Here is a 25,626-nt window from a genome sequence, read left to right as displayed (position 1 = left end):
TGCAAAAAAAGTTAGGAAGCAAACGTGCAATTTTGATCAAACCACATGAACGATTTCAGTAATTTGCTCAACCTATTGTAATAAAGTATAGAACTATAGAAGGACTGATTTAGATAGAAAACGATCTAACGCTTGTAGATGCATGGTGGGTCACATGAAATTGTAATCCAACGGCCGCGAGCGTCGCAGACACGTCACACCCAACCCTCTCCTCTCAGATCAAACCCACCACTCTTCTCACTTTCCGACTCAGCTCGCCACGGCAGTGCACTCAGATCCCATTTATCAATTAAACCTTCGCCTGTGAATATGTTACCGCCGGAGCTCCAACCTCCTTCATATCGCCCCTACATCTCTCCTTCGATGAGTGCCCCCAGCTTCTCCACCACCTTCAATAATGGCCACTCTCCCGAGAGGAACCCTAGCCCTATTTACACCAACGGCAGCAGCAGTACTCGCAGATCGCTGAAGAACTCTCGCTTCGCTCCGTCTTCCTTCGTCCACAACGCTAGGATCGCTATCGCGCTTGTGCCATGCGCTGCCTTTCTTCTCGATCTCGGCGGCACTCCAGTCGTCGCCGCCCTAACCCTAGGCCTTATGATCGCTTACATTCTCGACTCGCTCAACTTCAAGTCTGGCTCCTTTTTCTCCGTGTGGTTTTCTCTCATAGCTGCACAGATCACTTTCTTCTTCAGTTCGTCTCTGTTCGTGACCTTCAATTCGATCCCTCTCGGCTTGCTTGCCTGTTTTGTATGCGCCCTGACTAATTTCCTAATTGGTGTTTGGGCGTCCCTTCAGTTTAAGTGGATTCAAATCGAGTACCCGACCATCGTCCTCGCTCTCGAACGCCTTCTCTTTGCCTGCATCCCTTTCATAGCTTCGGTTCTTTTCAGCTGGGCAACTGTCTCTGCTGTTGGTATGGTCAATGCTTCCTACTATCACATGGCCTTTAACTGCATTTTCTACTGGCTGTACTCAATTCCTCGCGTTTCATCCTTTAAATTGAAGCAAGAAGTGAGTTACCATGGTGGAGAAGTTCCTGATGATAATTTAATCCTTGGCCAGCTCGAGAGTTGCTTGCACACGTTAAACCTCCTATTCTTCCCTCTGATGTTTCACATTGCATCGCACTATTCGATTGTATTTTCCTCCGCCTCTACAGTCTGTGACTTGTTCCTTCTTTTTTTCATTCCCTTCTTGTTTCAACTATATGCATCCACCAGGGGGGCTCTCTGGTGGGTCACCAAGAGTGAACACCAACTGAGAAGTATTCGAGTAGTGAATGGTGCTGTTGCTTTGGTCATTGTTGTCATTTGCTTGGAGGTCAGGGTTGTTTTCCATTCCTTTGCTCGCTATATTCAAGTTCCTTGGCCATTGAATTATCTTCTGGTCACTGCAACTATGCTTGGAGGGGCTGCTGGTGCTGGTGCTTATGAAATGGGCATGATTGCTGATGCTTCCAGTTCATTGGCTTTCACTGGTTTGGCCGTCTTTGTGAGTGCTGCTGGAGCAATCGTTGTGGGATTTCCTGTATTGGTATGTCATTCTCAAGTAACTGCTATCTTTTTCATATCAAGGTTATATTTTATTCTTGTCATGCCTTTCTCATTCAACCGTCACTTTACCATTTTAAAGCTATTCTTTACCTTGTAAAATTTGGTTGGTCATTAACCAGATTATCAAAAGTAGTTCAGCTTGTCTTTTTCTCCCCACCCAGTAATGGACATTGCTCTTTATATGAATTGAGCTGTCAATCCTCTCAATTTTCTTCCAAGTGGCTAGTTAATAAGTGTCCAACCATATTAAGTAATGATGAAGTGTGTTTAGACAAAGTTAAGCCAGAATTAATCACGTGGACCAAACATCCTAAAGCAGCTACCTGGATTAACATTTACACAAACTTTTTCCTACCCTTTATAGGTAGTGATCCAACCAATTTCCTTAGATTAGTTCCAAATCTGAATGCTTCCCCTCAAATCCTACTCAAACTAGGTTACCTTGGAAACTGTGATATAATGATTTATTAGTTAAAAATAGCAGCCAGTTCTTGACTTATCGTATTACTGGAGTTAATTTGTTCTATGTTGCATAACTGAGTTGAGGCAGATTTTGGTGTTGCCAATGAGCCCAATCCTTGGATCCACATTTATCAATATCTCAACTTTGACATGTTTACTTTTAGAGCATCTCCAAAGTGAAAGTCCAATGCAAGCTTTTTGAAAAGCTTTTTACCTTTTGAATAGTTCATTTAAAGAATAATGACCTCCTAGCAAAAAGCTTTTTATCCAATAAGTAAAGCTTTATGCAAATTTATATGCGTTGGGGTAAAAGTTTTTTAAAGCATTTTATCAATCTGTTAGTGGAAAATCTAGTTGTTAAATACAATTAGTTTCTATAAAGACCTATGCATTTGATTATTTTTTTTAACACAAGTGTTATTATTTTTTCATTATTATGTTGTAGTTCCTTCCACTCCCTGCAGTAGCTGGATTTTATCTAGCTCGTTTTTTCACAAAAAAGAGCCTCTCATCATATTTCGCTTTTGTCATACTCGGGAGCTTAATGGTGACATGGTTTGTCTTGCATAATTTCTGGGACCTCAACATCTGGCTAGCAGGCATGTCATTAAAATCCTTCTGCAAGCTCATAGTTGCTGATGTCATATTAGCAATGGTGGTTCCTGGTTTAGCCCTTCTTCCCCAAAAGCTTCATTACCTAACAGAAGTCGGTTTGATCAGTCACGCATTACTCCTATGCTACATTGAGAATCGTTTTTACACATACTCAGGGATATATTACTACAGCTTTGATGATGAGGTGATGTACCCAAGTTACATGGTGTTTTTAACAACTTTTCTCGGATTAGCCCTCGTGAGAAGACTCTCTGTGGACCACCAAATCGGATCAAAAGCCGTTTGGGTGTTAACTTGTTTGTATTCATCAAAACTCTCCATGTTGTTCATGACCTCAAAAACCGCTCTATGGGCATCCACCGTTCTTTTATTAGCTGTCACTCCTCCATTGCTTCTATACAAGTAACTATTCCATTCCCCATCCCTCACCTTTTTACATTCTTCATGATTTGTAAACACACTTTTATATATTCTTTTTGATTTCAGGGATCGATCAAGAACAGCCTCGAAGATGAAACCATGGCAAGGCTACACTCATGCTGCAGTTTTTGGTTTATCGGTCTGGTTTTGTCGCGAAACAATCTTTGAAGCTTTACAATGGTGGAACGGGAGATCGCCATCTGGCGGTTTACTTTTGGGATTCTGTATACTCTTGACCGGATTAGCTTGCTTGCCCATTGTTGCCCTTCACTTTTCTCATGTCATGGTAATAAGTAATAACAATCTTTTTTTCTTTTTTTTTTTCTTTTTATTAATATATTATTTTTCATGTGCAGTCTGCTAAAAGAAGCTTGGTGCTGGTGATAGCAACCGGACTCCTTTTCATAATCATGCAGCCGCCACTCCCAACATCATGGACATACCATTCGGAATTAATAAAAGCCGCCAGACAATCCACCGATGACATCTCAATCTACGGTTTCATCACATCAAAACCTACATGGCCATCATGGCTGCTGATGTCAGCAATCCTCCTCTCACTTGCAGCAGTCACCTCAATCATCCCTATAAAGTACATTGTCGAGTTACGTATGATATTCTCAATCGCCATGGGAATCGCCTTAGGTGTCTTCATATCAGCCGAATACTTCCTCCAAGCAACAATTCTACACCTCCTTATAGTTGTCACAATGGTGTGCACTTGTGTATTTGTAGTCTTCACACACCTCCCATCTGCTTCAAGCACAAAAGTCCTCCCATGGGTGTTCGCCTTACTCGTAGCCCTCTTCCCAGTCACCTATCTGTTAGAAGGCCAGGTCAGAATCAAAACCTTACTCGCGGAAACCGGGGTCGGTGACGTGGGCGAAGAAGACAGTAAGTTGACCGCCTTGCTGGCGGTGGAAGGGGCAAGAACGTCACTTCTCGGGTTATACGCCGCCATTTTCATGCTTATCGCGCTCGAGATCAAATTCGAGCTCGCCTCACTCATGCGTGAAAAATTCAACGACCAGGGCGCTGGTGGTCTTAGACATAGTCAATCCGGTCAAAGCGCGAGTTTCCCGCCAAAAATGCGGTTCATGAATCAACGCCGCGTGTTGACCGTTCCCGCTTTCACAATCAAACGGATTGCAGTGGAGGGGGCGTGGATGCCAGCTGTCGGGAATGTGGCGACGGTGATGTGTTTCGCGATATGTTTGATTTTGAATGTGAATTTGACGGGCGGGTCGAACCGGGCGATATTCTTTTTGGCTCCGATTCTGTTGCTTTTGAACCAGGATTCGGATTTTGTTGCGGGATTTGGGGATAAACAGAGGTATTTCCCGGTTACGGTTGTGATATCGGGTTACTTGATGTTGACTTCGGTTTACAGTATTTGGGAGGAGATATGGCAAGGGGATGTGGGTTGGGGGATGCAGATTGGTGGGCCCGATTGGATTTTTGCGGTTAAGAATTTGGCTCTTTTGATTTTGACGATTCCAAGTCATGTGATGTTTAATCGGTTTGTGTGGAGTTATACAAAGAGGAATGACTCGATGCCATTGCTTACAATTCCGCTTAATTTGCCTCCTTCGATTATAACGGATGTTGTCAAGATAAGGATTTTGGGGCTGTTGGGGATTATATATTCCTTAGCTCAGTATCTAATATCCAGACAGCAATATGTGTCGGGGTTGAAGTATATCTAGGGACTAGGGTTTTACTTTTAGAAACAAAAGCAAAAGTAGAAGAAATATTTTGTACAATTAAATGTCTTTTGATTTTGGATTCAGGAAAGTAAAAGTGATGTTTTCTTTTTGACATGATTTGATTTCAGTTTGCATAACAAAAAATGAAACTAGTAAAACAAAAGATTCAGGAAAGTAGAAGTGATGTTTTTTTTTTTATTTGACATGATTTCATTTCAATTTGCTCAACAAAATGAAAGTAGCAAAACAAAAGATAAATGCATGCAAATACAATTCTGGAATGGTAGCTGCTACTTAGCCAGGGCCAACTTTTGGGATGTCGTAGTGTTCGCTCATGTTTGCGAGATACTGGTTGAAGTCAGAAATCCTGTCACGATGTGATTTGTTTGATGTTTTTGCCATCTTTTGCATGTCTATTTTCTGTCGTTGATCCATATAACGCTTCTCAGCTGGAGTCAAATTATCTACATACGAACCGGAACCATCTTTTGATTTCTTCCCATCGTTTGTTGTCTCTTCCAACTCCATGCCTGTAACACATGTTAAATTTGAAAGGAAATGAATTAGAATCAACTGCTGAAAGCAATCTTGAATCAAGAATCGAGGTTATACTTATATGGTATGATGAATGTAGGAAAGCATTGTGAGGGATTATTACCTTCAGAAAACTCGTTCTCGATTGTTTGAGTGATTTCATTAGATAAAACTTTGTTTTTCTTCTTCTTCGTCTTCTTGGTTCCACCAGCTTTGACGTCAAGGGCCTTACCCTTTAGTTTCAGCTTTCCTGTAACAACGTTCTCGTATGCCGACATTTGCACTGCAATGGAGGAAAAACATATAATAGCAGACTAAACAATCCTTGTCGATACGCAACAATATTATAGCAAAACCCTAATTAATAATCGAGGCAATCAATATTATAGCAAAGCCCTAATTATTAAGTAAAGCAATATATTTATGAAAATTTCTGAAATCATACCAGTGGATTCGGTTTCGCTGTTGAGAAGGTTTTCGGAGTATCACTGCCTGCGAATTGCGAGAGGAAATCTCCGATGGTGTTATGTTAAACTGAAAGAGGAAGGCGATCTTGATATTGGGGAAAAAAAAGGAGAGGGCAATAGCGGGTTTTAAAGGAAATAGGAAGGGCAAAAGAGTCTTTTTATTATTTTCCACCAACAAATATGAAAAACCCGTCGGTATCTCCCAACTAAAAGAGTAATAAAAGTCGGTTGATTGTGGGGCGTGTTTTACTTTTTAGGAGACCATATACACATTTTCATTTTCTCTCTTCTTTCTTCTCTCGAAACTTCTTCCTTCAGTAAAATACAAATTCCTGTAATCGTTATCAGTTTTCTTGGAATTCGCAGATTGTTGTAAGGCTGTCGCCCTGGACTGGCGCCATGATCCACAGGTAATTTTATCGGAAACCCTAACACCTTCGTCTTCTTTCTGATTCTAATTCTGATTTTGGTTGTTAGTTGTGTGGTCTATTTCAAATCTTTTTCCATCCGTCTCTCTTTTGGTTTACATGGATCGTCGGCATGCATCTGATGTGCAATTCGAATCGAAAATGCCCTTTTTAACATGATGCTAAAATCATACGGGTAAACTTGAGTTTTAAAGATACTCACAGTGGCCTAAATCCAATAAAAGATTAGGGTAGTTTCAAGCTTCCTCCTAAACATTATATTGATCGTCTATTCATACCGAATTGTCTTTCAATTACAGGTTCAAGCTAGCCGATTGCATAACCAGGCTTTAAGAAATCAATAATCAATCGATTGAGCTGCTTGAGCCCGGATCAGTAATCATTGAGATGAATTCGATTTGTTGCTGTCAGTGTGGCGATGACCTGGAAGAATTTCCCACAAATGCTATATATAGACACTGCCTCTGCTTACGATTCTTTTTCCACCAATTATTTTCTGGAGTAAGCATAATTTCCTTCACATTCTCTCTCAATCTCCTTCAACTTCATCTTCTCCGATTTCTGAAATCCTCTTTTCTATTGTACAATATGCAGTATGGTGCATTGTTTCAGAGGATCGAAGGGCTACCAGTTTCATCTCCCATTCAAGGAACTGCATCATCTTCTGTTGGCTTCACACTTCCAACTTCTTTAAACGATGAAATCCACTCATCCACAAGACCTTTACCTTACGAATCAGACCATAGATTTTCACGTCTGCAACGTGGCCTGGTGTCAAGACGTGAGAAATCAATGACACATTTCCAAGAGGATTCACAAGCACTCAGAAGGAGCATGAGTAGTTCTGGTATGGAATTTTTGGATTTTGGAAAGAGAAAATCTGGTATTGATTCTACAGATGATTCCAAATGTGGAGTTCCAGAGTCTCTGGAGAAGGTGAAAGTTCCAGAAGGGGTACCCTACGAGCAATCTTCAGACAATGAAGATGTCTGCCCAACATGTCTTGAAGGTAAAAACTAAAAAGTTTTCATATCTCATGCTTCCATAATCATTAATGGCCTTGTGTTGATAAAATTATGAACTTGCAGAATATACTTTGGAGAATCCTAAAATAGTGACACAGTGCTCTCATCATTTTCACCTTGGTTGTATATATGAATGGATGGAAAGAAGTGACACTTGTCCAATGTGTGGCAAGGTTGGTTAATCTTTTTACAGGGTGGTATCTTTTTGTTAATATTTCTTTGTCTTATTTTTGTTATTTGTTTGTTGTTTTTATCAGGTGATGGAGTTCTGTGAAAGTCCATAGCTATTTTATGGAGTTTGAGAGGTTTTAAAGCAACTTGTATTGTTAATAATGGAAATTAAGTTTACTTATCGCTAACCAATACCAGGCTTATGTCATCTCCATTTTAAACTCCATGGGTTATTATTATATATGTAATGAAATGATTAATAGAATGTTTCCATTTTTGTCATTCTGTTTCATATATCCCCATATGTTTGATCTAGCAGTAAAAATTGTGAGAATCAACGATTAAAGTCTCAAAAGCCTGAGTATCAGTTTTTTTGTTCAAGGCATTGTGATTTATGTTAATATTTACATTTTTTGAGTTATTAAGTAGACAAACGTTTGGTTTTTTTATTAAAAAAAATTGAGAAATCATAAGGACCATATAAATTTTATCCATTGGAATATTAACATAATAACAATATCTAAAAAAGAAAGTTGCCGTCATAAGTCTGTGATTTGTAAGGATAGAATGGTTATATTGGAGGATGGTGCTCTACACGTAGACTGGAGCTAAAATCCAAAATAAAACAACCTGGTGCTACAAATATATGCCTATGTGTGTGTTTGGCTTTTGGTTGCTCACGTGACACGATTCTTTTTAAATTACCAATTTACCACTAGGGCTCTAATTTTTAACCAATCAATTTTCTTGAAATCTTTTGTGAGAAAGTTGCAAAATTTATGATTCAAATATTTATTGAAGAAGTGAGTCCAGTTGAGGAGTGAAACTGGATCAAGATTCCACCTGTTTTCCGGTTTGGCCCATAGAAAATTCGGTTTTTAGAAGTATTTAAATACCAATTAACTCATTAAGTCACAGCATTAGTGCCTCCCTCAACGCCCCTGGTCCATCGCCACTCTCCCGTTATCAGGTTTGATTCAATAATCTCTTTAAATTTCAAGATTTACAATCGCTCATTTCAATCTTCATGTCCTCTGTTTTCATTTTCTGACCTTGGATTGTTCCTCCCTGATTGAAGGATGGAAGTCGACTCCAAATTACTCAATGTGGGTGCCCTCCTCATCGCCACTCTCGTGGCTGCCAAAATCATCGCTGCCTTCTTGATCCCCAGATCCCGTAAACGTCTTCCGCCCGTCGTCAAAGCATTTCCGGTTGTCGGAGGGTTGTTACGCTTCTTGAAAGGGCCAATCGTCATGCTCAGACAGGAATACCCTAAATTGGGAAGCGTCTTCACACTCAACCTTGTCAACAAAAACATCACGTTCTTGATCGGACCTGAAGTTTCAGCCCATTTCTTTAAAGCTTCTGAGTCGGATCTCAGCCAACAGGAGGTTTACCAGTTCAATGTCCCGACTTTTGGCCCCGGCGTTGTGTTCGATGTGGATTATTCCGTCAGGCAGGAACAGTTTAGGTTCTTCACTGAATCTCTCAGAGTTAATAAACTTAAAGGATATGTAGATCACATGATCTTCGAAGCTGAGGTACTTTACTTTCCTACTTTCTTCTTCCCCAAAATTACATCAATCCAAGTTTATAATAATTCTCTGGTTTTGAAAATTTGCAGGAATTCTTTTCAAAATGGGGCGATAGTGGTGAAGTGGATCTGAAACTCGAACTAGAACACCTAATCATTCTTACAGCCAGTAGATGTTTATTGGGTGAAGAGGTTCGCAACAAGCTCTTCGATGACGTGTCTGCTCTTTTCCATGATCTTGATAACGGCATGCTACCCATCAGTGTCATATTCCCGTATCTCCCCATCCCAGCCCATCGGCGCCGCGACCAAGCACGGAAGAAACTTGCAGAAATCTTCGCAACCATCATAACTTCCCGGAAACAAAGCGGGAAATCTGAGAACGACATGTTACAGTGCTTTATCGATTCCAAGTACAAAGACGGCCGCCCTACATCTGAATCGGAGGTCACCGGACTTCTCATCGCTGCTCTTTTTGCTGGGCAGCACACGAGTTCTATCACCTCAACATGGACCGGAGCTTACCTCCTCTGCAACCAGAAACACATGGCGGCGGTGGTTGAAGAACAGAAGGATCTTGTGGAAAAACACGGCGACAAGGTTGACCATGATATCTTGTCGGAGATGAATGTGTTATACAGATGCATAAAGGAAGCGTTGAGACTCCACCCTCCTCTAATCATGCTCTTGCGAAGCTCACACAGTGATTTCACAGTGACAACGAAAGAAGGCAAGGATTATGACATTCCAAAAGGCCACATAGTTGCTACGTCACCTGCCTTTGCAAATCGACTCCCACATATCTTCAAGGATCCGGACACTTATGACCCAGATAGATTTGGCCCGGAGAGAGAAGAGGACAAGGCTTCAGGGGCATTTTCGTATATATCTTTTGGTGGTGGAAGACATGGTTGTCTTGGAGAACCATTTGCTTATCTGCAAATAAAAGCGATATGGAGTCATTTGTTGAGAAACTTTGAGTTGGAATTGGTGTCTCCATTCCCGGAGATCGACTGGAACGCTATGGTGGTTGGTGTCAAAGGGAAGGTTATGGTTCGTTATAAGCGAAAAGTGTTGCAGTGATTATAATAGATTAAGGTTTCATCTTTTTGGTTTTCTTTTCTAAATGTTGGTGTGTTAGTGGTATTCATGTCTTTGGATTATGTATCTTTCAGCTTTCTTCAATTGCACTGGTCAAGCTTTTGTGTCTGTTTTTTTGTTTTTTTTTTCCACCATTTTTTAACATTAGATTTTGGTGTTAATGGGAGTGTTTAACATTGAGGTCTACTTAAGTTCAATTTCAGAAATTGGATGTTGGTTATGTGGGTGACATTGATGTTTTCACAAACCACTAAACCCTTCTCAATTCTTGATGCTATTCAAGTTAGGAATTGTAGACCATATATTAAAAAAGTCTAGTGTTGATTGATTAAACAAAGCCATGGAAATGTGAATAAATATGGACTGATTCCAGCATATGTAACTTAGGAGTATATTCTTTAACATCACTCTTTTACAAAGTGCAACAATCATCTTAAGCCTCACACTTTGAGCTTCCTTAACAATGTACACAATGTAGCATGAGAATAACCAATCAGGGAAACACAACATTTGTTTCTATGACTCTTTGTACCAACAAACGGAATACAACACTTGTATGAAAGAAAACCGAATGATGAAAATGTAGAAAGTTGCAAGTCTCATTATATAAGTAGTACAAGACTTGTATAAATTATGAAAGAAAGAAAGGTGTATATTGGAGATGTTCCTCAGTTGGGTATGATGTTTAAAAGCTCAATGTCAAACAGAAGGGTTTTATCAATCAATCCTTGGTTCCTCAGCACAAAATCCAATGCTCTTTGGCCCTGTGGAACATGCATATGCTAGTCAGTCTTACAACTTAGAAGACACTTTTACATATTAATTATTATTATTATTATTATTATTATTAACACAAAAAGCATCAAAGGTACCGAAAATGTTGTTGGTCTTGGACCACTCTTGTTATAATCATTCTCAGGGTATCCAAGATCTGGTGGCACAATAATCCTGAATATAATATATAACAAACAAACTATCATCATTGACATTCATAACACTTGAAATACATAATTGTGTCCATTGAACTTGATACTTCACCTTCTGATTCCACCCAAAGACATGCCTGCAACAGCTTCCTCAAAAGCTGGTATTACCTCATGGGAACCTAATCGGAATCTGTAAAAGGACTTGTCATCACCCTGCAAAGTGAAATGTTATTTATAAGTTTACAATCAAGAAAACCCATTGATGCATTATGATAAGTATGATATGTATACCTCAAAGGAACCACCCTTGGTCTTGTTTCTAGCTTCAAATATGCGCCCATAATATCCAATCGTGTAACCATCCCAATCAACCTAAAATCATTCATTTCATTACAACTTTCTTTGTGTATTTTAAGCTTTTCTATTCTATCTTGTTTTCTTTCTTCATACCACTACAGTGTCACCAATCTTTGGTGTTGCACCACTTCCTGCTCGTAAATCCTGCTTTCATTCACAGTTTCCAATTAAAAGAGATGAGAGTGGGAATGTGGGATAATCAGAAAAAAAAAAAAAAAAAGGAAATTACGAAATTATCCTCTTTACAAAGACCTTGTATTGGAGTCCGGAGCTTGTTTCAGCATAATCAGGATACTTCATCTTCGTTTTCCCATAATCCTTCCCCTTTAGGGCTGGCACTGCACAACCACCAGTATTAACCGTTGTTAAATTGTTCCTTCTCTACGAAGGAATCTTGAAAAAGTATGAGGGATAAGAAGGTTACTTTCAGCAAAATTTGACGCCATTGCAACGCCATTTCCTAAAGGATTTCCCAGTGATACTGCTAATAGCCCAACCGATGAGACCAACCATTTTCTTCGATCGATATTGGAAGATTTAGTATCATTGATTCGAGCACTGTCTTCTGCATCCAGCAATTATTTATAGCAAATTGGAAATTTGACAAGTAAGATAGACGATAATAGGAATAAAGATTCCGACTTACGAACCAGATAAGGAAGAGGATGCGTAGATGGTATGTAGGGTTGGGGATGGTTTGATTTCGTTGTGCATCCATTGCTGTAAAATCAGAGGACACCCGATTTTAGGTTTTGATAAAAGACTATGCAGAAATCCCAATAAGTAAATGGTGAAGTTAAGGGTACCGATGAAGAAGAAGGTTTAGGGGTAAAGAATGAGGAAAGAGATCCGGCAGCTGCAACTGTAATCCCCAACACCATTTATTAGTATGAATCCAAGATTCACCAACTTCTACAACAAACCGATGAAGAATTTTCAATTTTCCACTAGTTTTATTAGGCAGGAGTACGTCAAGATTAAGAGGGAAAGATAACGGCCTCAGCTTCATTTCCCGAACAGACGAACAGTAGGACTTTATTTGAATTTACCATCCTACCCATCTCCCCCACCATACATTTTGCCACGTGGCAAAGAAGAAAAAAAAGCTAGGCTTGAGTCACCGAACCATGGTATTGTTTATAAATTATAATAATATATAATATATTAGGTGCGAGATCCATGTATTACATGAGTTTATTTTTTAAAAAATTTAAATATAAAATTTTAACAATTTGAAATTTTTGAATTTATAAGAAAAATAAGAATTTTTTTTAATTATTAAAATTAATGAAGTTTTAATGTATTGAATACATTACATGTATAAATATTTTTTAATAAATACCTTACATATATATTACCTTACATATTAAATATGGAATGGAGTGACTGCTCGGCCAGGTTCATGGCCGAGTTTGCACCAGTTATTGAGGTGCAACAGTTAGCACGGGAGTTCCAGGACCTCCATCAGACTACAGAGACTGTGGCGGAGATCACCGCCAAGTTTAGAGTAGGGATGAGCATGGGACGGAACCAGTACCGACCCATACCGTTGCCGATTTCCCAAATACTGAATTTGTTCGAAAGTTAATCCCGAGTACCGAACCGAATTAACATCACCGATACCGGTACCGGGAATGGTACCAGTACTCGGTACTAGTACCTGTACCGGCGGTAACGATTCCCGAATTTCATGTATTTGGAGTACCAAGTACCGTACCATATTTTTAAATTCAGTACGGTTTGGTACCGGTACGGGATCGGGATTTGGGACAAACATATCATCCCTAGTTTAGAGAGAGAGAGCCCTTCTTGTTCCGCCGTATGTGGCGGACGAGGAGATGAAGAAGACTTGATATCACGAGATGCTGAGGAGAAACATCAGGAAGTTTGTGAGCCGATACAGCTGCAATATGCTAAAGGATATGATTGCTCGAGCCAAAGAAAGAGAGATTGACTTGGAGTTCGAGAGGAAGAGGAAACCGGATGAGCGTCAGTTGTCCACAGGTTCAGGTAAGAGACCCAAGGGGTCGGATTCGAGATCGAGAGACTTCTAGAGCCGCAGTCGTTGTGGCAAGTGCGGTCTACCGCACGAGGGTGCGTGTAGGAGTGGCAACGGTGGTGGTTCTGGTTGCTTCAAGTGCAGCCAAACTGGTCACTTTAGCAGAGATTGTACTGCTACCACCACCCTGGGATTAGATCTGATATGCTTCCATTACAGTCAGAAGGGCCACAAGAAGGCCCAATGCATGAGTTTGGCTACATCAGGACAGGTGATAGCACCTGCACCTGCTACTTTGAGGATCACCGATGGCCGTCAGGGCCGGACAAAGGTGCCCGCAGAAAGGAGTAGGGCATTCCAGTTGATTTTAGAGGAGACGCGAGCAACCCCTGATGTGTCAGGCGCGTATCTTTCACTTTCCAATTAGTTTTATTTTTTATGATTCATTTGTTATGGTACTACATTGATATTTGTGAATGTACTTTAGAATTTTGTTTCCTGCTTGTGATTGAGTTATATGCCATTTGCATACCATGTATTATAAACTAAGCAGTTGTCGCGGTCGAAAATATAATAGCGGTCACTGACCGCTATTTGAAATCGCGGTTCTCACGGCGATATAGCGTTTTTTATATGATGTACAATTTATATATATTAGAGTATTAGTCAGTGAATCATACTTTAAATTTCAACCAGATCCAGTTAATTAGTTAATCAGTAACTCATACTTCACATATCATATTTAGTTAATCATACTTCACATACCATAATTACTTAATTAGTTAATCATACTTCATAGACCGGTTACCAATGTCAACGTTAATCATATTTTAACACATCAAACAAGAAAACATAGGCAATGCTTACCATTTTGTCATACTACAACACAATCACAATTAGCAAATAAAATGATTAAATAATTTGATATTTAACCATAATGTAGTATTTCAAGTCTTCAACACAATTAACAAGACAACACATACATGGTTTCAATGGATGTAATGACAATCCCAAAATCACAATATTATTCAATGGAATGACACAAAAGTTTTGTTTGGGCTAAGAAAAAACAATTTTATTCAATGGAATGGCATAAAAAATGTTTTTTTAATGTAAAATAGCCCAAAAGTGGACTTTATTCAAATAACGGTTATAGCGCCGCTATAGCGGTGACCATAATCGCGTTAAATAGCAGTAAATCGCGACGCTAATAGCGCCACCGCTATTCTAAACCGCTATTTTGAAATAGCGTTTCTTTACCTCCGCTAACCGCTATAGCGCCGCTATAGCGCCGCAATTGACTACATAGATTATAAAGTAGTAATTTGGAGACGTTCCCTTCTAGAGTAGGTTCTCAGGATGCAGTAACTGTAGCAAGCGTGGTTGGAACTCAGGATGTGTTTTGCTAGTTTCCAAAGAGGGGTATTGATTGGTATCGATGAGTTAGATCACCAGCAGTGGTGAGTGTAGGATTGCCAACAGATTGATCATTGGATGGTAAGAAGGATTGGGAATCCTTTCCAAGCTGTGAATTGTAAGAAATTAGCTGGATCAAAGTGGGGGAGAACCACTCAAGTAGTCAGAAACAGAAGCAAGTGCAAAAATGGGATAAGTTAACAATCTTGTTGAGAAGAAAAGCAGCCTAAGTGGCTATTTGGATAAAGGAGCGTGTGATTGTGGAGTTTGGGAAACTTCCCGACGTTGAGTTCGTGTGCTCATGATTAGTTGATGGTTGGTTGGAGATTTTTCTCAGCAGGACGCGAGTTAGTAAGAATGTAAGAATACACGATAGCTGTAACATTCACCAACAGTTAGACAGTGTGGAAAGTGTTGTAAGACCGCGGGCAAGTCGTAGCATTCATTAGCAGCTTAGTTAGAAGAGTATTGGTGGGGGTCCATATCTCCTAGTTAGCGGAGTATGGGCGGGGGCTTGTATCTCATAGTTAGCATGATAAGAAATTAGGAAAGGATAGCACGCTGGGATTCGATGAGGAGTTGGACCTACGTAGCCCTAAGATAGGCGAGACTTGCGGGGAAGGCCGATCCATAGCATGGTTTGGGTGGGACCCGTGGGTGAGGCTCGTGTGCTTATAGCAACACATGAAGGACCTAGTAAAGACCTTAGGGTTAAGGTAGGGGATCGAGGATCCCATGAATTATAGAGCCGGAGTGGCAAGATAGACTCAACAATTTTAGATAGCCAAAGTTTTCTTTGGAAGTCACTAGTAGCAACTAAGAGATTGAGCTTGGGTTTAGTAACTGGTGGGGGTACAGTATTCCAGATAATGGCAGATTAGTTGGGACTAGGGTGGTCTTGGTCCATCCGGAAAGCGGATAAGGGGCAGTAGGATCTCCAGATAGGTGAAAGGATAAGAGAATTCTTGCGTAGAGTAGCCAGTTGACCGAGTAGTGCTACGTCCCTCATAGTGGGATCAAATAATCTCAGAGGGAAGGATTTGATTCTGTTGCGCAGCTCTCGTCTGAGTCTAACAGTTGCAGGAATGTATCTTTTACTTGAAGGATTATCTTATCCATTCACCGAGTTAGGTGTTTAGCACTGAGACATGATAGAGGAAGAATTCGGTTGGTAGCAACGAAGGGACATCACTGGGGGTGGTTGGAGATTTAGTTATAACAAAGGGTAGAACCACACAGAGATGGAGAAGGTTATTGCTTATGGAAAGTGGCCTTAGGAAGGCTAGTGACCGTGCAGGGAAAAGGGGGTGAACCCCCTTGGATGTCCGACATAAGTACTCGGGGAGTACCGGAAGGATTGCTGATTGGGTAAGAGCGATATAGTCAATGTTTATAGTAATTGGATGGTTCTCAAGAGGATACCTTTGAGGATTATCATTTTGCTTAGGGAGACCGGAAGGAAGGCCAATTGTTGAGAGAAAAACTTTTGAGAAACACACTTGAACAAACGTTAGAAAAAATTATATATATTGCGGAATAAAGTCTATCTCAAAGGATCATAAAGCTCAACAATAATAAGAAGTTAGAGTTGTTAGATAGTTAGATGATTAGATGCGGAAATGTAATTGCGAAAATGTAAGGAAATATAAATGACAACAATTAATATATCAAGTAAACACTAAGTTGATTCGTAACACAATCAAACCAAGTTAGTATGTGTGCTCAGCTTAAAGTGATGAAGTCAAGATGACTTGCTCCGAAGGAGAGATTGAGAGTTTGATCTTACGATATGAATTTAAGTTTAGTAAGATCTTTAGAGATAAGATAATTGAGATGCAGGAGATGTTGAGATGAGAGATGTGTATTTCATTAGAAGCGGAGCACTCTATTTATATAGTTCCGAGAACATACAGGAGTAATAAAAAAAGACTATAATTCATAAAGAAGTGTTCATGCAAGGTACATTGGACAATACAATGTAAATAGAAAAGATAAAACTAAGTCTTTATTGCTGATGAAGTCGGTGCAGATGACTTCATCACGTCACATTGCGGTAGGAAAAATATCATTGCGGTAGCAAGGTAACTTCGGATTGAGAGGTTTAAGAGGGTCACTTTCTTGATTCAACAATTTCCCCTTAAGTGATCTCTTCAACCTTTTTACTTGTTGAGTTTCAAGAACTTGATCAGCAACCACCAGAATTTTCTCACTTCACCCAACCAGGTGATCCTTCTTATGATCTCGAATTTTACTTCATCAGTCGTGTGCTTCGACCTCTGCACCGAAATCAGGGTTACTTCCAGTTGCCTTCGGGTTAGGTGGTACATGGTTGTGATGGGGACGAAGTACTTAACATTGTTGTTGACTCTTTTGAACACAACTCCCAGTTCTGGAAAGTTGGTTGCACCTATGGATCGGTCTTGATATCCTTCAGTAAACACATGTTGGTTCAAGTGTAGGAAGGTTGAATTTTTGAACAAGGGTTGGATGAATATCAGTGTTAATTTTTGCAAAATCGAACACTGCGCATCTCAAGTACTCAAAAGCTTTTTCGTAAGCAATCTGCATTTTGGAATGCATCTGCGACTTTATCTGAAACACCCAAGCAATTAAGAACACCTCTTCCGGATTTATACAGGGGAAATCAGCCCGAGTTTTGATATAGTCACTGCCTCTTCACGTCAGAGTGCACTGGAGGAACTCTGATTTCATGAACTTTCTGATTTTGTAATCTTGACTCCGGATGGTTTGTCGTTGGACCATATGTTTTCAAAGGCTTATCCGTGCTTGTCATGAAACTTGCTTAATCTTTCAAACTCAAGTGGAAGCCTATGATCATATGGAAGACCGAGGTCAAAGGGTTCAATGCCCGTGAAGAACTTCGCATTTAGAGAGATGGGGATGTCCTAGTAACCATCTTCAGGTGGTTCGACATATGTCAAGACTGGCATGTAGTCTTCTTCAAGTAGTCTTCTTGATGGATTAACCCAGGAGTTGATCATGGTTTCATCCATTGTGGTGTCAAATCCATTGTCTCTCCAGATTTGTTTAGCAAACTTTGTCGCTTTCCAGTCTACTTTACGATTTTTAGTTGTGAGAGAGTCATTAGAATGATCAGATGATATGGTTGGCTCCAAGTTTTTGATTAGTGGTGGAGTTTCTTGATGAGATGGGGATTGATGCAGAGAAGGAGGATGTTGTGGTGGAGAATGGTGAGATGGCGCCAGAGTGTGAGTTTTCACTTGATCTGAAGTTAAAGTTGGTAAGGATTGATGAGTTTCGATCCTTGGCTGATCAGAGGCAAAGTGTGATGGACCAAAGTTTGGTATGGGGATAGTTGAATAAGATTGATGGTGATGCGGATCTGAATGTTCACTTCCCCCTTTTGAGGAAGTAACTTGTTGCTCCTCAAACCATTGTCTGAGACCATCAATCTTGGAAAAAACATCGTTGAATTGTGGTTTGATAAGATCGGAGAGTTGTTGATTATATGGGACTTTGGTGTTGAAAAAGGCGTTGATGGATGTCTTTGGTGAGCTTCAGTAGTTATTGACCGTGGAAGCTTGCAGTCAGGCAGCGCCGAAGGTTGATAGTGGATTGAAGCACTATAATGGTGGACTCATAAGCATTATGATTTTCCTCAACAAGTTTCTTTGATTGGACAGCCTGATCCGCAACTGTAGATTAAATTTCGGTTTTGATTGCGGAGATTTCTTGAATTAGACGTTAAGAAGTTGCCAAGAATTCTTTGTGGTCTGCGGTTCTGTTGTTGTCCAAGGCTCTAATACCCTTTTCAACTTTCAGTGAGATTCTTTTAGCAGCTAGTCTTTCCATTGTTTTTAGACGTTCAACCTGCTCAGCGATGGACTGCAGACCAGCTACTTTAGTTTGTTGCGGGGTTGTGACTGCGGCTAAAATCTTGTCCACTTTCTCTTGAAGACTTAGAAATTCCTTGCGAGTTACAGCCATTTTCTTCTTCTTTTTCTTCTCCTTTGTCTTAGAAGTGGAGTGCTGAGAACCATTGGAGTCTTCTTCATCGAATATCATCATAAACTCATCAGAGTGTGTAGGTTGGTCCATTTCATACATATCAAGATCATCCAGACCGAAGGTTAGTCCGGAGCTAACTTCAATAGCTGTGCCATCATAGTTTGATCCATGCGTTGCAGCTGTGGGGGGAGGTTTTGATTAACCGACATCGTGAAGATTTTGAGCATGTTGAATTTTTGCTTCCATTCGTGACATCCAATCTTGGATTTGCACAAGGTCATGAACAGCCTTGGCGTTACTGAATGTGTCCACCTAGTGTTTTGCAACAGATTGAATTTATTTCTCCTTTTGTTGCTATTGTTTCCTTTGCTGATCCTTGCGGGCTTGGAAGTCCCTGCGGAATGTTTCATATTTCTTGACTTCGGACTCGATATTTGGTTTTAAGGCTACTATTCATTCATTAATTTGTCTATTTATTTATTTATAAACGTTGTGTTGCAGACTCCCTGAGCTATCATTACCACAATAACACTTAATCAAAACTAATAATCCATCTTAGGGTAAAATGACCATTTTACCCCTGGTCTAATTTGTCCAATGCCTAAGGCCCAACACTATAACATGAAAGGCCTAAATCTAAATAATCTTCCCAAACCCACTAATGGCCTAATTTTCTAAATTGGGCATAATTCCTCACATAGGACTTATCGTAAGCCCAACATACTCAGCCCAAAAATAAATAATTTAAAATGGCCCATTAAGGCCCAAAAGACCCAATTCCATAAATCTCAGTTCTAGGCCCAGGGGCCTTACTCTACAGTGGGCCATGAGGCCCAACATTCTAGGACCAAACTTCTAAGGCCCAAAAACCCATCTTCGCTACTCAGCATGCGTACGCACGGCGTACTTGGCACGTACACCCAACGTACGTTGGCCTTGACCAGAGGTGGAAAGTTGACCTAGTATGCGTGGCGTACTAGGATGTACGCCCATCGTACTAAATAGCTTCCTTAAGACCCCTTTTTTATTTAATCCATTAAGTCCTAACGTCCAGAACATAGATCCAGGTCCTTTAAGACATCCTAATTCGTAAAGTTACAAACTTTATGTCTTTGAATGCATAAATGGTGGTTAAAAACATGATTTAAGTCCTTAAACAAACTTTATGACCATCACACACTTGCATGGGTATGGCTTAACCATCAAGGTCCGATTTTTATAACTCTAAATGCTTCCAAGAGCTCAAAAGGACATCTCTTATGGTCTGGAACTACCAAGACACAAGATACCTCTACAATAGAGACAAAATAACCCATAAAACACCCAACACTACAACTAAGCATGCAATTGTCATGTTTGAAGCTTGATACCTCTAATGAGTTAGAAATGATGCTAATCACTCAGATCTACAAGCTTTCTTCAAGTCCTTGCTCCTTCTTCAAACTTATTTCTCTTCAAAATCTCCAAAACAACACCAAAATGCTCTCAAATGGCTACCAAATCACAAGAACACACAAATATGGATTAGGGTTTTCGTGAGAGTTGCTTAAAGGTGAGAGGGAGACTGGACTAAGGGCATAAGGTTCTTTGTATAGGGATCAAACCTTAAATTTTAGGGTTTTAGAGGTTTCATGTGTATGTTGCGCGAACCCTTTTTGTACGTTGGGCGTACGTGCATGGCATCCACGTCCTATTCTCTTGAGTACGTTGAGCGTACATGGCATGGTACACCCCGCGTACGACACTTCTCTGCCCTATCACAAGGACCCAATGGTCCAAGCCCAAACCAATTTAATTCATTAATCTTACATAAATATAAATAAGACCTTATAAGTCTCGGACATTACAGTAGGCACCAGCCGTCGTTACTGTTATGTTTTTATTTATTATTTTGTCAAGATATTTTATTGTATACTTATGAATGTATTCATTTTAGGTACCTTCTTAGTGAACTCCTTGCCTTTTATTGTGTTGCTTGATTCAGGTATGAGTCAGTCTTTTGTATCTCAGTCTTTTGTTAGGGGTTTTGGTATGACTCTTGGAGAGTTGGGTTGTCCGTTGTAGGTTTCTATCACCAACGAACACGGGGTTTCGGCAACGAGTGTTTATCAGGGTTATGTCTTATAGATTTTAGGGTGACTTATCTGATTGATTTGATTCTCATTCCCATGGGGTATGTGTGTGTGATAGTAGGGATGGATTGTTTGAGTAGGTTCGATGTTATGATTGACTACGAGGGTCAGTGGGTGGTAGTTCGAACCCCAAGTGGGGGAGAACCGGTTATTTTTGGAGAGGGTACCAGGATTGGATCAACCTTTTGTTATGTTGACAGGGCTCGACAGTATCTGTAGCATGGGTGTATGGGTTATCTTGCGTATGTGGTTGACACCCGTGATAGGAATGAGGTTTCAGTTTCGTATGTGCCTTTTGTGAGAGTTTGTTGATTTGTTCCCGTAGGAGTTAACTGGCATGCCTCATGAGAGGCAGGTGGAGTTCAAGATCAATTTTATTTCCAGGTGCGGCTCTGATTACCAAGGCGTCATAATGATTGGCATCCTCGGAGATGCAGGAGTTGTCATCTCATCTTCAAGAGTTGTTAGGCAAATAATTTAGTAGATCGAACAGTTCATCGTGGGGAGCATCGATTTTGTTTTTCAAGAAGAAGGATGGTTCACACCGGATGTGCATTGATTATTGGGAGTTGAACAAGTTGGCGGTGAAGAATCATTACTCACTTCCACAGATTGATAACCTCTTCCATCTGTCACAGGCTGCATCTTGGTTATCCAATATCGATTTGAGGTCGGGGTATCATCATATGAGGGTTAGATGGGAGGACGTGGAGAATACCATGTTCCAAACTCGTTATGGTCATTACAAGTTCGTGGTTATTCCATTTGGGCTCACCAATGCGCCTACAAAATTTATGGATTTGATGAATCAAGTATGTAAGCTAATGCTCGGTCGATAAGCCATTGTCTTCATTAATGATATCTTGGTATAGTCCAAGACCAATGTGCAACATGGGGAGCACCTTCAAGAGCTTATGATAGTTTTGAGGCGAGAACAATTGTATGACAAGTTCTCGAAATGTGAGTTTTGGTTTCGAGAGTTTCAGTTATTGGGGAAACTTGTCAACCAGAACGGGATTTTGGTCGATCTGGCCAAGATTGAGGTTGTAATGCAGTGGGAGGTTTCGAAGTCTCCTTCATATGTCAGGAGTTTCTTGGGATTAACAGGGTATTATCGGAAATTTGTTCAAGACTTCTCCAAGATTACAGTTCCCCTCACTCGTCTGACAAGGAAGGGCGTGGATTTCCATTGGGGGTCTAAGCAGTAGGTTGCATTTGAGACACTGAGACAGAAGTTGTGTGAGGCCCCAATGTTGAATGCATAGAAATTCCTTGCGAGTTACAGCCATTTTCTTCTTCTTTTTCTTCTCCTTTGTCTTAGAAGTGGAGTGCTGAGAACCATTGGAGTCTTCTTCATCGAATATCATCATAAACTCATCAGAGTGTGTAGGTTGGTCCATTTCATACATATCAAGATCATCCAGACCGAAGGTTAGTCCGGAGCTAACTTCAATAGCTGTGCCATCATAGTTTGATCCATGCGTTGCAGCTGTGGGGGGAGGTTTTGATTAACCGACATCGTGAAGATTTTGAGCATGTTGAATTTTTGCTTCCATTCGTGACATCCAATCTTGGATTTGCACAAGGTCATGAACAGCCTTGGCGTTACTGAATGTGTCCACCTAGTGTTTTGCAACAGATTGAATTTATTTCTCCTTTTGTTGCTATTGTTTCCTTTGCTGATCCTTGCGGGCTTGGAAGTCCCTGCGGAATGTTTCATATTTCTTGACTTCGGACTCGATATTTGGTTTTAAGGCTACTATTCATTCATTAATTTGTCTATTTATTTATTTATAAACGTTGTGTTGCAGACTCCCTGAGCTATCATTACCACAATAACACTTAATCAAAACTAATAATCCATCTTAGGGTAAAATGACCATTTTACCCCTGGTCTAATTTGTCCAATGCCTAAGGCCCAACACTATAACATGAAAGGCCTAAATCTAAATAATCTTCCCAAACCCACTAATGGCCTAATTTTCTAAATTGGGCATAATTCCTCACATAGGACTTATCGTAAGCCCAACATACTCAGCCCAAAAATAAATAATTTAAAATGGCCCATTAAGGCCCAAAAGACCCAATTCCATAAATCTCAGTTCTAGGCCCAGGGGCCTTACTCTACAGTGGGCCATGAGGCCCAACATTCTAGGACCAAACTTCTAAGGCCCAAAAACCCATCTTCGCTACTCAGCATGCGTACGCACGGCGTACTTGGCACGTACACCCAACGTACGTTGGCCTTGACCAGAGGTGGAAAGTTGACCTAGTATGCGTGGCGTACTAGGATGTACGCCCATCGTACTAAATAGCTTCCTTAAGACCCCTTTTTTATTTAATCCATTAAGTCCTAACGTCCAGAACATAGATCCAGGTCCTTTAAGACATCCTAATTCGTAAAGTTACAAACTTTATGTCTTTGAATGCATAAATGGTGGTTAAAAACATGATTTAAGTCCTTAAACAAACTTTATGACCATCACACACTTGCATGGGTATGGCTTAACCATCAAGGTCCGATTTTTATAACTCTAAATGCTTCCAAGAGCTCAAAAGGACATCTCTTATGGTCTGGAACTACCAAGACACAAGATACCTCTACAATAGAGACAAAATAACCCATAAAACACCCAACACTACAACTAAGCATGCAATTGTCATGTTTGAAGCTTGATACCTCTAATGAGTTAGAAATGATGCTAATCACTCAGATCTACAAGCTTTCTTCAAGTCCTTGCTCCTTCTTCAAACTTATTTCTCTTCAAAATCTCCAAAACAACACCAAAATGCTCTCAAATGGCTACCAAATCACAAGAACACACAAATATGGATTAGGGTTTTCGTGAGAGTTGCTTAAAGGTGAGAGGGAGACTGGACTAAGGGCATAAGGTTCTTTGTATAGGGATCAAACCTTAAATTTTAGGGTTTTAGAGGTTTCATGTGTATGTTGCGCGAACCCTTTTTGTACGTTGGGCGTACGTGCATGGCATCCACGTCCTATTCTCTTGAGTACGTTGAGCGTACATGGCATGGTACACCCCGCGTACGACACTTCTCTGCCCTATCACAAGGACCCAATGGTCCAAGCCCAAACCAATTTAATTCATTAATCTTACATAAATATAAATAAGACCTTATAAGTCTCGGACATTACAGTAGGCACCAGCCGTCGTTACTGTTATGTTTTTATTTATTATTTTGTCAAGATATTTTATTGTATACTTATGAATGTATTCATTTTAGGTACCTTCTTAGTGAACTCCTTGCCTTTTATTGTGTTGCTTGATTCAGGTATGAGTCAGTCTTTTGTATCTCAGTCTTTTGTTAGGGGTTTTGGTATGACTCTCGGAGAGTTGGGTTGTCCGTTGTAGGTTTCTATCACCAACGAACACGGGGTTTCGGCAACGAGTGTTTATCAGGGTTATGTCTTATAGATTTTAGGGTGACTTATCTGATTGATTTGATTCTCATTCCCATGGGGTATGTGTGTGTGATAGTAGGGATGGATTGTTTGAGTAGGTTCGATGTTATGATTGACTACGAGGGTCAGTGGGTGGTAGTTCGAACCCCAAGTGGGGGAGAACCGGTTATTTTTGGAGAGGGTACCAGGATTGGATCAACCTTTTGTTATGTTGACAGGGCTCGACAGTATCTGTAGCATGGGTGTATGGGTTATCTTGCGTATGTGGTTGACACCCGTGATAGGAATGAGGTTTCAGTTTCGTATGTGCCTTTTGTGAGAGTTTGTTGATTTGTTCCCGTAGGAGTTAACTGGCATGCCTCATGAGAGGCAGGTGGAGTTCAAGATCAATTTTATTTCCAGGTGCGGCTCTGATTACCAAGGCGTCATAATGATTGGCATCCTCGGAGATGCAGGAGTTGTCATCTCATCTTCAAGAGTTGTTAGGCAAATAATTTAGTAGATCGAACAGTTCATCGTGGGGAGCATCGATTTTGTTTTTCAAGAAGAAGGATGGTTCACACCGGATGTGCATTGATTATTGGGAGTTGAACAAGTTGGCGGTGAAGAATCATTACTCACTTCCACAGATTGATAACCTCTTCCATCTGTCACAGGCTGCATCTTGGTTATCCAATATCGATTTGAGGTCGGGGTATCATCATATGAGGGTTAGATGGGAGGACGTGGAGAATACCATGTTCCAAACTCGTTATGGTCATTACAAGTTCGTGGTTATTCCATTTGGGCTCACCAATGCGCCTACAAAATTTATGGATTTGATGAATCAAGTATGTAAGCTAATGCTCGGTCGATAAGCCATTGTCTTCATTAATGATATCTTGGTATAGTCCAAGACCAATGTGCAACATGGGGAGCACCTTCAAGAGCTTATGATAGTTTTGAGGCGAGAACAATTGTATGACAAGTTCTCGAAATGTGAGTTTTGGTTTCGAGAGTTTCAGTTATTGGGGAAACTTGTCAACCAGAACGGGATTTTGGTCGATCTGGCCAAGATTGAGGTTGTAATGCAGTGGGAGGTTTCGAAGTCTCCTTCATATGTCAGGAGTTTCTTGGGATTAACAGGGTATTATCGGAAATTTGTTCAAGACTTCTCCAAGATTACAGTTCCCCTCACTCGTCTGACAAGGAAGGGCGTGGATTTCCATTGGGGGTCTAAGCAGTAGGTTGCATTTGAGACACTGAGACAGAAGTTGTGTGAGGCCCCAATGTTGACCCACCCTGAGGGTGTTGAGGATTTTGTGTTATTTTGTGACGCATCCATCACCGGCCTGGGGGTAATTCTTATGAAACGAGGGAGGGT

General features: G+C 40.5%; 5 protein-coding genes across 6 annotated transcripts; 3 read left to right on the top strand and 2 right to left on the bottom strand.

The window, feature by feature from the left end:
* Positions 1-231: 231 nt before the first annotated feature.
* On the top strand, positions 232-4,873 carry NEF1 (no exine formation 1). The gene is made up of 4 exons (XM_078983546.1): positions 232-1,536; positions 2,464-3,035; positions 3,120-3,339; positions 3,410-4,873. The coding sequence occupies exons 1-4, from the start codon at positions 310-312 to the stop codon at positions 4,757-4,759; spliced, it is 3,369 nt and encodes a 1,122-aa protein (XP_078839672.1). The 5' UTR covers positions 232-309; the 3' UTR covers positions 4,760-4,873.
* A 51-nt stretch (positions 4,874-4,924) lies between these two features.
* Positions 4,925-5,886, bottom strand: LOC145034973 (7-dehydrocholesterol reductase-like protein). Its single transcript, XM_078983552.1, has 3 exons — positions 5,739-5,886; positions 5,418-5,576; positions 4,925-5,289 (listed from the first exon to the last, which is right to left on the bottom strand). The coding sequence occupies exons 2-3, from the start codon at positions 5,569-5,571 to the stop codon at positions 5,054-5,056; spliced, it is 390 nt and encodes a 129-aa protein (XP_078839678.1). The 5' UTR covers positions 5,572-5,576; positions 5,739-5,886; the 3' UTR covers positions 4,925-5,053.
* A 113-nt stretch (positions 5,887-5,999) lies between these two features.
* LOC145034972 (E3 ubiquitin-protein ligase At3g02290-like) lies at positions 6,000-7,666 on the top strand. Its single transcript, XM_078983551.1, has 5 exons — positions 6,000-6,170; positions 6,488-6,689; positions 6,783-7,197; positions 7,277-7,386; positions 7,471-7,666. The coding sequence occupies exons 2-5, from the start codon at positions 6,576-6,578 to the stop codon at positions 7,495-7,497; spliced, it is 666 nt and encodes a 221-aa protein (XP_078839677.1). The 5' UTR covers positions 6,000-6,170; positions 6,488-6,575; the 3' UTR covers positions 7,498-7,666.
* Positions 7,667-8,189: 523 nt separating this feature from the next.
* On the top strand, positions 8,190-10,127 carry CYP51G1 (CYTOCHROME P450 51G1). Its single transcript, XM_078983548.1, has 3 exons — positions 8,190-8,354; positions 8,463-8,925; positions 9,009-10,127. The coding sequence occupies exons 2-3, from the start codon at positions 8,464-8,466 to the stop codon at positions 9,999-10,001; spliced, it is 1,455 nt and encodes a 484-aa protein (XP_078839674.1). The 5' UTR covers positions 8,190-8,354; position 8,463; the 3' UTR covers positions 10,002-10,127.
* Positions 10,128-10,394: 267 nt separating this feature from the next.
* On the bottom strand, positions 10,395-12,320 carry LOC145034971 (FKBP-like peptidyl-prolyl cis-trans isomerase family protein). 2 transcript variants are annotated; one of them, XM_078983550.1, is made up of 9 exons: positions 12,109-12,320; positions 11,953-12,022; positions 11,727-11,864; positions 11,555-11,640; positions 11,396-11,446; positions 11,237-11,317; positions 11,058-11,158; positions 10,892-10,967; positions 10,395-10,783 (listed from the first exon to the last, which is right to left on the bottom strand). In XM_078983550.1, the coding sequence occupies exons 1-9, from the start codon at positions 12,181-12,183 to the stop codon at positions 10,688-10,690; spliced, it is 774 nt and encodes a 257-aa protein (XP_078839676.1). In that variant the 5' UTR covers positions 12,184-12,320; the 3' UTR covers positions 10,395-10,687. The 2 variants fall into 2 exon arrangements, with proteins under 2 accessions (XP_078839676.1, XP_078839675.1); XM_078983549.1 differs by having other exon boundaries at positions 11,727-11,867; positions 12,109-12,319.
* Positions 12,321-25,626: the final 13,306 nt, after the last annotated feature.

Source organism: Lactuca saligna, chromosome 3, assembly GCF_052625555.1.
Source record: "Lactuca saligna cultivar CGN05327 chromosome 3, ASM5262555v1, whole genome shotgun sequence".
NCBI classification, from domain to species: domain Eukaryota; kingdom Viridiplantae; phylum Streptophyta; class Magnoliopsida; order Asterales; family Asteraceae; genus Lactuca; species Lactuca saligna.
The sequence above is the reverse complement of the archived record's forward strand: the minus strand, read 5'-3'. Positions and strand labels throughout refer to the sequence as shown.

Coding starts and splice junctions, on each gene's coding strand:
- NEF1 (XM_078983546.1), top strand. CDS start 310: ATGTTACCGCCGGAGCTCCAACCTCCTTCATATCGCCCCTACATCTCT. Junction 1,537..2,463: donor TTGTGGGATTTCCTGTATTG/GTATGTCATTCT, acceptor ATTATGTTGTAG/TTCCTTCCACTCCCTGCAGT. Junction 3,036..3,119: donor CCTCCATTGCTTCTATACAA/GTAACTATTCCA, acceptor TTTTGATTTCAG/GGATCGATCAAGAACAGCCT.
- LOC145034973 (XM_078983552.1), bottom strand. CDS start 5,571: ATGTCGGCATACGAGAACGTTGTTACAGGAAAGCTGAAACTAAAGGGT. Junction 5,290..5,417: donor CGAGAACGAGTTTTCTGAAG/GTAATAATCCCT, acceptor CATGTGTTACAG/GCATGGAGTTGGAAGAGACA.
- LOC145034972 (XM_078983551.1), top strand. CDS start 6,576: ATGAATTCGATTTGTTGCTGTCAGTGTGGCGATGACCTGGAAGAATTT. Junction 6,690..6,782: donor TCCACCAATTATTTTCTGGA/GTAAGCATAATT, acceptor TACAATATGCAG/TATGGTGCATTGTTTCAGAG. Junction 7,387..7,470: donor CTTGTCCAATGTGTGGCAAG/GTTGGTTAATCT, acceptor TGTTTTTATCAG/GTGATGGAGTTCTGTGAAAG.
- CYP51G1 (XM_078983548.1), top strand. CDS start 8,464: ATGGAAGTCGACTCCAAATTACTCAATGTGGGTGCCCTCCTCATCGCC. Junction 8,926..9,008: donor ACATGATCTTCGAAGCTGAG/GTACTTTACTTT, acceptor GAAAATTTGCAG/GAATTCTTTTCAAAATGGGG.
- LOC145034971 (XM_078983549.1), bottom strand. CDS start 12,183: ATGGTGTTGGGGATTACAGTTGCAGCTGCCGGATCTCTTTCCTCATTC. Junction 11,447..11,554: donor GCTCCGGACTCCAATACAAG/GTCTTTGTAAAG, acceptor GAATGAAAGCAG/GATTTACGAGCAGGAAGTGG. Junction 10,784..10,891: donor CAAGACCAACAACATTTTCG/GTACCTTTGATG, acceptor CATGTTCCACAG/GGCCAAAGAGCATTGGATTT.